The 10,301-nt window shown below is 55.6% G+C and overlaps 1 protein-coding gene across 1 annotated transcript in view; it reads left to right on the top strand.

Annotated features, from left to right (window-relative positions):
- KIRREL3 (kirre like nephrin family adhesion molecule 3) overlaps positions 1 to 10,301 on the top strand; it is a 138,968-nt gene that overhangs the window by 108,541 nt on the left and 20,126 nt on the right. The window contains exons 9-11 of the mRNA XM_009642154.1: positions 1,894 to 2,042; positions 2,429 to 2,556; positions 5,674 to 5,800. Coding sequence (XP_009640449.1) covers positions 1,894 to 2,042; positions 2,429 to 2,556; positions 5,674 to 5,800 — 404 coding nt within the window. The remainder of the gene's footprint in view (positions 1 to 1,893; positions 2,043 to 2,428; positions 2,557 to 5,673; positions 5,801 to 10,301) is intronic.

Genomic DNA, 10,301 nt, shown 5'->3' with positions numbered 1-10,301 from the left:
TGGCAGATGCTCTCAGTGATGGGCAGCATCATTCCCAAGGCAGGGAGGCATCTGGGCAAGGCAGATCCCATCAGGAGGCAGGGAAACGTGATGCTGGGGTCCACCTCGCTGGCCAACCTCTTGCAAACCCCTTGGTTTGGGTCGCAGTTCCCTCTGGAAGGAGAAGGGCATCACCAAAGCGTCACTGACCACTGAAACCTTTGGATCGGCACCGGGAAGGTGTCACTTGTGCTGGTTTTTCCATGCGAGGATCCTCCCTCGTTAACAGATGAAGCGCAGCCCTAGAAATAAAGGCGGCATCTCCTGATTAATTATTGAAGGGGGAGTCCGGGGAGGAAGGGGGGGCAGGGGAGCTGTCGTGGCCAGTCGGCATCTGTTCAAGGTGCAAAGATAAATGAAAAGAGAGGGCAGGGAAGTGCGTACAAATCAGCTCGCATCTGTACCGCTCATACATCTCTTTCAAAACGCTTGTCTCATCAGATGGTGGGCGAAGGCTTGCAGGCCAGCTGGCCCCATTCGGCTGGGTTCACCTCGGCAGGCACCGGGGGAATTTGCTCTAGCGGCGCTGTCGGAGCGTTTTCCAGCCTGCCGCGGACCGGCGTTTCGCTCCCGCTCCAGAGGCCCCTGAGGAAGCCGCCTGTGCCTACAGACCCTCCCTAGCTCCGGTTGTCGCCTTTGGGGCAGCACAATTTTCGCATTAAAGCAAAGGGGAACCCATAGCAGAGGGGTGGGGACGAGCAGAGGAGAGCAGTAAAGGCAGGAGCAGGAGACCCGTAGGAAGACCTTGGGATGCTGGTCGCCGTGAAGGGGACAGATTTCCCAAAGCCCCCTGCCGACCCCACATGGGAAGCATGGCTCGTCTCTGCGCAGCCTGACGGGGCACGTCCAGCTCCCAGTGCCTGCATCTTTCCCCAACCCAAACATCCCAACCCATCCAGCGCCACCAGAGGAGGGCAGCCCCAAGGCAACAGCGGCAGAGATTCCTCAGGGGAATCCTCCTCCTCCCTCTAATTCACCTGTCGGTTGGTTTGGGAGGATTTTTCTATATTTTTATTTTTTTTCCCCAGCCTGCTGCACTTTCTTTCCCTTCCCCCAAAGAGCGACTGGAGTTCCACACCACCCAACAGCATCTCCGGGTCTTTCCCACCCGCTCCGGAGTGGCAGGCTGCCAGCTGGTGCCCCATTAGGTCACATTTGCTCATTGTTTGGCAAACAGCGGCTTAATTCAAGTGCTGAGTTGACAGCTTGTTCTCCAAGACAATTTGCAAGTTGCAGTGTTGCAAATGCCAGCTTGGCTTCGCAGGGGAATGTTATTTCAGCTGCCTTAAAGGGATAAAGTTCTCTCTGATTGGGGAAAAGAAAAAAGAAAAAAGTGAAAGCGGGGGAAAGCTGGAAAGGGTTTTAGCAGTTTTGGTGTGGAAAGACCAGCAGTGGTGGTTGGCAAGCGTTTGGGAAGGGACTGTTCTCCTGGCGCTGCCATTCCCACTCTCCATGTTCCATCCCTCCTGTCACTGAGGTCTCCCACCCGTGCCCCAAAAGTGAAAGCGGGGGAAAGCTGGAAAGGGTTTTGCCTCCTGTCACTGAGGTCTCCCACCCGTGCCCCGCAATCCTAAGGAATGAGGTGTCTTTCCAGGTTTTCACAGGGAAATAGCAATTTTGGGGTTATTTTGGGAAGGTTTCAGTAGGGATATCTGTGCACATCGCTTCGGCGTCTCCCCTCCAAAACCTGCGGTTGTAATCCCTAGGGGAAGCGGGCGATGCTGAGGACAAGTGCACGTCCCTCCTGAAGCCGAGGGCAGCAGCAGGCACCGTACGGCACCTCCGCCATCGCACACGTGTGCAGGGCAAGCCACGGAAAACAGCACCGTGACGATGATTTTTCCTCTCCAACAGGTGGGCAAAAAAAGGCCAGGTTATAAAGGAAGCTTCGGGTGACTTCTATGAAACCATCGTGGACCACACCTTCTTCTTCGAGCCCATCTCCTGCGAGGTCACCAACGCGCTGGGCAGCACAAACATCAGCAGGACCGTGGATGTCTACTGTGAGTAATCGGTCAGCTTGAGACTGGCTAAGCTTAAGACTGGCTAAGCCCTAAGCAGGGCCAGCAGAGCTGCTGAAAATTAACGGGAAGGGCTCGATCTGACTTCCCCGGGGTGACCCAGCCTTGCTAGGCTCTCTTGCAGCTCAGGCTTTGTAAATGCTCTGGTGGTGGGATCCCAGTTTCCTCCTGCCTTATGGTGGTGGTTCTTGGGGTTTGCAGCAGGCAACTGGCTCATGCTCTTCTTTATTTGGGGATCTTACATGGCTGTGACCTGTAGGTCCATCAAGACCTACCACTGCTTCCTTGGGCACAGTGACCTCCTTGGTCTGAGGGTTTCTGGTCGACACAGCCCATCACTGGGAGTAACTCCGGTCTCCTCTGTGCAGTTGGGCCCAGGATGGCGACAGAACCGCAGTCCCTCCTCGTTGACCTGGGTTCAGACGCAGTTTTCAACTGTGCCTGGACTGGGAACCCGTCTCTCACTATCGTCTGGATGAAGCGAGGCTCAGGCGTGGTAAGAATCGCTGCCAGGGCGGTGGGGAAAGGCACATTCAGGGCATGAGGTGCTGTGTGATGCTCCCCATGGAGCAAAGCCCAAACCTATGGGCTGGGAGCTCCTGGCTGGACAAATGCTGGACCTCCGAGGCTCCTCCAAACACAGGGGACATCATGGCAGTGCAGAGCAGTGGCTCCCAGGCTGCAGATCTGCAGGGCTGCAGTGAGCATCCCCAGTTAGTCCAGCAAAGTGCATTAAGCAGTAAAGGCTTTATTGCCTTTGTAGTATTTTGGATGAAAGCGTGTGTGAATCCACGAGGCGTTTCGATGGAGGGCTGGAAAGTGGGGCCTGGAGTCCCATTTGGGAGAGGCAAAGGGAAATGTAGACCTCTGAAGCTCAGTGCCATCGCTGCCGCAGAGGAATCGAGTCCTAGCAGAGCCACCTTCCAGAGGACGCGCAGCTCTCACCCGCAGGAGATGTTTGCGAAGGAGTCCTAATAGGAGGAGAATTGATTCCCATGGTGATGGGCATAAGGGGTAAAGAGAGGCCAGAGGATCACTTAACCTCGCGCTGACAGGTAGAGCTTCTGCAAATCACCTGCGTGTGGTTCTTTCTGGGATGGTCCTGGCCTCCAGACCCGAGCTCACGCCCTGACGTGGTCACCCCAGCTCTCCTCCGCTGTGGGCCGGACTCTGCTCAAGCCGGGGCAGTCTGGATCTGGCCCAGCAGACTTCTCCACCTCTCTTTTGTCCTGAAAAGCGTAAGGAGCTTTGCAAATATTAATCGCGGCTCAGTCAGCCCGGGGAGGAAGGAGATGCTCTGATCCCCTCTTTACAGACAGGAGGGCTGAGCAAAGCCACGTTAAGAAGCTAAAGGAGGGCTGAGACGTGAAACTCATCCGGAAGGCGCACGCAGGTTTGGGCTTGAAAAGCATCTTTCAGCAGAGGAATCGAGTCCTAGCAGAGCCACCTTCCAGAGGACGCGCAGCTCTCACCCGCAGGAGATGTTTGCGAAGGAGTCCTAATAGGAGGAGAATTGATTCCCATGGTGATGGGCATAAGGGGTAAAGAGAGGCCAGAGGATCACTTAACCTCGCGCTGACAGGTAGAGCTTCTGCAAATCACCTGCGTGTGGTTCTTTCTGGGATGGTCCTGGCCTCCAGACCCGAGCTCACGCCCTGACGTGGTCACCCCAGCTCTCCTCCGCTGTGGGCCGGACTCTGCTCAAGCCGGGGCAGTCTGGATCTGGCCCAGCAGACTTCTCCACCTCTCTTTTGTCCTGAAAAGCGTAAGGAGCTTTGCAAATATTAATCGCGGCTCAGTCAGCCCGGGGAGGAAGGAGGTGCTCTGATCCCCTCTTTACAGACAGGAGGGCTGAGCAAAGCCACGTTAAGAAGCTAAAGGAGGGCTGAGACGTGAAACTCATCCGGAAGGCGCACGCAGGTTTGGGCTTGAAAAGCATCTTTCAGCTTCCTCTGGACAGACGCGTCCTGAAGTCGATGAGGCGACGCTGGCGTATGCGTTGGCGTTGTCAGAGCGCTGGGCTCGCGTCATGGTGAGATGAAGGGGCTGAGTCGCTCCCCTCCCCAGGCACGGATGCAGGAGAGGAGCCGAGATCGAGGCATTAACTGCTGGGGCATTTTTTTCCAAACCATAATGACCTCGGCGAAGGCCATCTCCTGGGAAGTAATTACAGACTTGGGAGAGCTGATGGCTCGAATCAGCTGAGGAATCCCAGCGGGTCAATAATCCCTGGGTGGTTTCCCATCCCGCAGCTGCAGTGTTGTTCCTCTGGGTTATCATCATTACAGGCGTCGCTGTCAGGCCGTAGACTGCTATTTCATTTTCTCAAAGCTGCTGGAGTGTGCAGGGCAGCTGGAAGGAGGACGAGGGTTTCCTGACCCTCCCGGTCCAGCCCCAGCCACGCACCAGAGCTTGCCTTCGCTAATGGGCAGCAAAGCCAGGCAGAGCAGCCTTCTCCCTTTTTATTTGGCTCCCTCTAGCTGGCCTTTGCTGGCTGGGAGCATCTCGGGGCTCAGGCCAGACCCACCGGCTGGTCTAACCCAGCAGAGATGCCCTGTTGCTGTTCAGCAGAGCCTCCTTCCATCTTCCCAGAGGGATGCTGGCAGGGGGTGCTGCTTGGTGAAGCCCAACAGCACCCAGCCATCGCGGTGGGATGTGCGATCAGGACTGCTTTTTTTCCAGCCCCTCTGCTTTCAGAGACAGGTCAGGCTCCCACAAAAATTGCCTTCTTTCCTCCTGCTTTGCCAGAAGGAAACAAATCAGAGAGAGAAGAGAGGAGATGAGGCCAAGTAAGCACAGGCATTTGCATGGAAATCTTCGTAATCAGTGCTAAAAGAATGGGTTTAAAAGGGATTTGAAACCCTGTGCCTCTGCCTCCTGCCAGGTTAGGGGTGAGACCCCCATATTCTTGCTACAGGGAGACCCAGATCCATATGGAACCACTGCTCAGGGCACCGTGGGCTTTGCAAACCATCAGCACGAATTCCCAGAGGCATCGGCTGCGGGAGCAGCAACCCGGGGCTCATGGAGCAAGCGGGTGCTGGAAGGAGGAGAGGCGATGGGCTGGGCCCAGCCTGCGAGGGCCTGGGGGAGGGAGGCAAGGGAGGAATTACCCCCAGGCACGCGCAGCCAGCACCGAAACGCACCGCTCCGAAAGCCGGTACTTGGTTTAGACCCACCACGTCTTTTTAAATGCCACCAGTGCTGGGATTCTGCTGACAGCCTCAGCCCCATCCCGCTGCTGCAGCAATTTTCAAGGTTTAATAAAGCTGCTAATTGCACCGCCGGGGCAGGAGGGCAGCGTGGCTGAGAGCCACGGTGCAGCCGGTCTGTGGGGAGGGCTTCCCAAAAGCAGCTGAGATTTCCCCAGCTATCCAGACCCGGTTCCCAGCTCTCCAGGTCGATCTCCCACCAACAGGACTTAGATTTCCCCCCCAAAAATGTGTCATTTCTTTATTCCCTGGTCAACAGCAAGAAGTGGTGTTTCCATGCCATGTAAGACTTTGGGCTCATCCACTTTGTTCTCTCCAGGCTGCTGCGGAGCTCGTAACGCACGGCTCCTGTTCAGCTTCTCATCGCCCCCCCCTGAAAGCCACCCCCTCCTCTCTTCCAGGTCCTGAGCAACGAGAACAAGCTGACGCTGAAGTCCGTCCGCCAGGAAGACGCTGGGAAATACGTGTGCCGAGCCGTGGTCCCGCGGGTCGGCGCGGGGGAACGGGAGGTGACGCTCACCGTCAACGGTACCTCTTGCTTTCCTATCGCTGCTCTATCCCGCCGTCTCATTGCTTTGCTCCTGTGGCTCTGACGGCTTGCGTTGCCAAATTATCCCCTCGGATGTTTGCTTACAGAGCAAATCCCACCCACAGCTGGATCCTGCCCTTCGGGCGATACAAGGGAATGAGGATTTTGCATTCGTTTGCCTGGCGATGCGTGGGTTAAAGCAAAAAAAAACACAAACACACCAATATTATCTAAGACCTGCGTGGTTCCTTATTATCAACAGGGGTTTATTGAGTAGTTGGGAGCTGGTGTCTTTAAATCTTTAATAGATTTATCTTGCAAAACCCTTGCAAGGTCGGAGAGCACTGTTGTCTCAGTTGTACAGCCGGAGAGCTGGGAATTGAGCCTGGATCCGAGACCAGCAGCCTAATCACTCTCCGAGAGCCCACGTGAGGATACCTGCGTGAGGCAGCGCTGCTGCTCAGCTCCTCCAGGGCTGCTCGGGGCTCACCCAGCACGGTGTCAGGATGCAGCCCGGGCCCTCACCCATGCCCGGGAGCTGGGAAGCACTCCAGAGCCCTGGAGTTTACCGATGACCTGGCCAGGACCCCGCAGCAGCCGATAATGAATTTCAGCCTAAATATGGAAGGGAGAGAGCCAGGCAGGCTGCAAATGGTATAAATAGAGAATGAATTCTGCATTGCCTCTCACCTGGGTGACAAACTGGCAAGCTTCAGTCCCCGCTCAGTGTCACAAAGAGACGAAAATAAGCGGGGAAGCAGCACAGGCAAGCGTTAATTTTCAGTGCAGATAATGCTGGAAAGGGGAGCCAAGGGCAACGCAGCAGGGGACTGAAAACCAACCCCTCCCTTGCCTCCGACTCAGCTCCTCGGCGCCTGCATGCTCCTTCCCCTGCAGCCGCTGGGTTTTAATTACAATTAAACTAGCTGGCGGAAAACAAAGCAACAAATTAGCGCAAACAAAGAACCTGCTCCTTGCCTGACACCTACCAGGCACGCGGCGGCCTTGGGTGCCGAGCAAAGGGCTCGGCGGGCTGGGGGCCGCCCGGAGCACGTGGCGTGGGAAAGCTGCTCTCGAGAGCTTTAAAGCTTACGCCACCCCTGAGCTTTTCGCCTCTGACAGGGGAGCAAATGGAATCCGTGAGGTTCACCGCTGGGCTTTGGGTATCGCCTGGGAGCTGGCAGCATCCCATCCCGCTAGGACGTGCTGCTGGGAGACCCACTGCTGGGCTTTGGTGCCACCCCAAGGTGACAGCGTTGGGACACGCCATCGCGTTGGACCCTGCAGCAAGGGAGAATCCCGCACCTCCAGGCGCAGGTGATGGCCGGCGCGGCGCTGCGGCTCCGGGAGCACGGCACGCTGTGTCTAATCCAGCTAATGAATGCCGCTGAAAGTCTTTTCCGCTGTAATTTGAGAGGGAAGTCGAACGCTTCGTATTTTCAAGTGATTTTAAATCCAGAGGGTGAGACAATTGTCTTGGTATCACTGGGTGCCTTTTTCCGTGGGCTGGGATTCGTCACAGGGAAATTAGGCATTTAGAAGGGGCTGTTCCGGGCTAGTGGCACAGACTGATCGGTGCGTGCGGGCTTCGAAGGGGCTTGATCCAGCCCACCGAAAGGACGGGGACCCCGACTGAGGGATCTTCATCCGGCTCAGCCTGCAATCCTGCCTGCAGCAGCCCATCCGCTCCCAAACCAGTCAGAAATTGCGGCAGGCCGATGCTGGGGTGGGAGAGCATCCTCCTGCCCCCGCTGCCAGCGGGTCTCGCCGCCCTCCCCACCGGCAGCCTCGTCTGCGTGTGCAGAGAGGGGCTGGCAGCCCGTGCCCAGCCAGAGCATGAGGCCACCAGCCTGAAAGGAAGCAGATAGGATTCAGAGTCTCGTTAATGGGAAGGAGGATTATGCAAATGAGCAGCGTTTGGCAGGGCCGGAGCAGCAGAGGCAAGAAGGAAGCGAGGAACTGTTGGTGCCACCGTAAATCAGCAGCAGTCGGATTTACAGCCCCCGCATGAGCCAAAGCCTCGCGATGCTCCCGGCTGCACACAAGCCTGGCTGAAGCTCCCACCCCACTAGGAGAAGCACCCCAAGATCACCTCCACAGCAGGATCAACACATCATCCGGGCTCAGCAGAGGCTGCTGGGCAGGGACCACCACCCCTGCCCTTCTTGCTCTGCGAGAAAAGGTTTGTTAGAAGGGCTGGCCAGCCCCGGGTGGCTAATTCAGGGTTTAATTTGCCTGGGATTCACCCCAACAAGCAAGGCAAGGCTGCAGGAGAGCTGGGGAGCACAGGAGGGGCTGGCTTGACGCAGTGCTTGGGCAGGAGAACATCATGGTGGCATCCATGGAGACCCTCACCGAGCATGCCTTGAGAATGGGGACCTTGGGATGATCCCTTGCAATAGCAGGCAGCGCGAGCCAGCCCAGGAAGAGAGGAGTTAAACCAAATTCTCCTGCCAAACCATTGCCAACGTTGCTTGGGAGGAAAGGTTCAGATAGACTCAAGCAGGCTGGAGAAGTCGAGGCCATCCTTTCACTCCTCCAAGGCTCCCGAGTCAGCAAGCTGCCTTCTCTTTTGTGCCAGCAGCCAGGACTGCACAAATAAATTGGCACCAGGGTACTAAAAATAACCGCAACCAATAGCTCCATCATTTATATCCATAGCAACATTGTTTAAAGCCTTTTTCCTGCCGGTGGGCTGTCTCACACTTAGCGCTGAATGCCAAGCCGGAGATTGGCAGCTTTCATAAGGAGCCAGAGCCTGGTGGAGAATCAAACGCCAGCCCCGAATGTGAAGAGGCTGCAACTTCATGCTATTATTTCTGGGCATGTTCATCTCACAAATGGTCTTTAGTCATAGGCTATTATCATGATGATAAGCCTTCGACTCTGAACTCCTAAAGCAATAATAAAACCCAAAGCCGTTGGCATTTGTGCCATTTAAAATCCACTCTCCTTGGGGAAAATGATCCTTTTAATGATTATTAAGCCATTTTTCTCTAGCGTCACCCAGACTTGGAGAGCTTCCAGAATTTATAAGTAACATACAACCCTTGAAATAGAAAGAAGATGGCTCTTTATTATTATTATTTAGGCCTGGCCTACGGATCCCATCGCTGCTCTTGCCTCCATTGGCTTTGGGTTCGTCGGTGATCAGGGCAGGCAAGCAGGAGGATCACCTAGCATGTGTTTAGTTAGCCAAGAAGCTCATCCTGCACACCTTGTGCCAACTTTGGAAGATGATGGGGCCAAACGGGTCCCCATCACGTGTCCCATCCAGGAGGAAAAAGCCCCAACCCACGTTTAGGGCCACTTGCCCATCACACTTGGCTGTCGGCACGGTTCTGCTCTTGCGTGGGCTGTGGGGAGCGAAGGCCAAGGCTAGCTGATGTTACCACCTTGGGCATGCTTGGAAAGAGCTATTTCATGAAGGCAAGATGCCGTTTGCATTGAGGGAAAGCAAGGAATCAACCGAACTTCTCCTGGGCTTTCAGCGATGGATAAATGAGAATGCACACCTTGGGAGCGTGCCTGGAAGAACATCTTGAAGAAGAGCGTTTGGGCAGAAAACCACACCAAAATGTCTTCTTTTTTTTTTTTTTATTTTCTGTTTCTGATATGAAGGTGCACAAAAGTTTCCACTAACATACAGCTATGACCGTTACATCAAAGCAAGCCCTGACCTTCTCCTTCGCGCGCGGCTCCTGCTCTCATCAATTTGGACGGCGGCTCACTTTCAGCAGTAATTTCCCGAGCTGCCAGAGCCGTGTTCCTGGTCGCTGGGGGGTGAAGCGCGCTTCGCTGAGCTGCTTCTCCATGCATCTCACCTTGGAACGGAAGGATAGGGCTGCAGCCAGTGGGGAATGTTTGGGGAGCGTGAAAGTTCGGTGCAGAAAGGAGATACTGGGGTAATTGCAATAGGCAGCTGTGCATCTGAAAGCACCAGAGGGAAGAATTCAGCATTTCGGTACATTTTGTGCATTCTGCAAATTCATAAACGGGCAATTTGGATGGGAATCGGTCAGGGACACCCAGGTGAATCTGTCTCTCCCCGCTGTACCCCACATCCCGGAGACTTTTCTTAAAGGAACACATCAGCTGCAGGGGAAAAAAATAAAAAGAAACTGTGAAAAGTTTCTCAAATCCCCAACGGCTGGCTTGATGGGAGAGAGCAGGAGCACAGCACGCTCTCCCACGCTGACCACCCCAGAGGCCAGGGCTCAAGCCCCAGTTGAGGTTGTCTCCAGCCTCTTGTATCAACTCCTCTTGCGGCTCTTCCACTTTGCATGGCCAGGCCGGAGCCCGACGGCGTTTGCAGCTCTGAACACGTGTGCAGGGGCGGGCATGACGGCAAGGCTGCGTTCTCTGACAAACCCAGGGATGGGCTCAAACCCGAGAGCAACAACCCAGAGCAAACATCCGAAATAGCCGGGGCAGGGGCAGGGGCAAGGGCAGGGACAGGGACAGGGACAGGGGCTGGGGCAGCAGTAGGGGTAGGGGCTG

Source organism: Egretta garzetta, unplaced genomic scaffold, assembly GCF_000687185.1.
Source record: "Egretta garzetta isolate BGI_Z169 unplaced genomic scaffold, ASM68718v1 scaffold207, whole genome shotgun sequence".
In the NCBI taxonomy this organism is placed as follows: domain Eukaryota; kingdom Metazoa; phylum Chordata; class Aves; order Pelecaniformes; family Ardeidae; genus Egretta; species Egretta garzetta.
The sequence above is the reverse complement of the archived record's forward strand: the minus strand, read 5'-3'. Positions and strand labels throughout refer to the sequence as shown.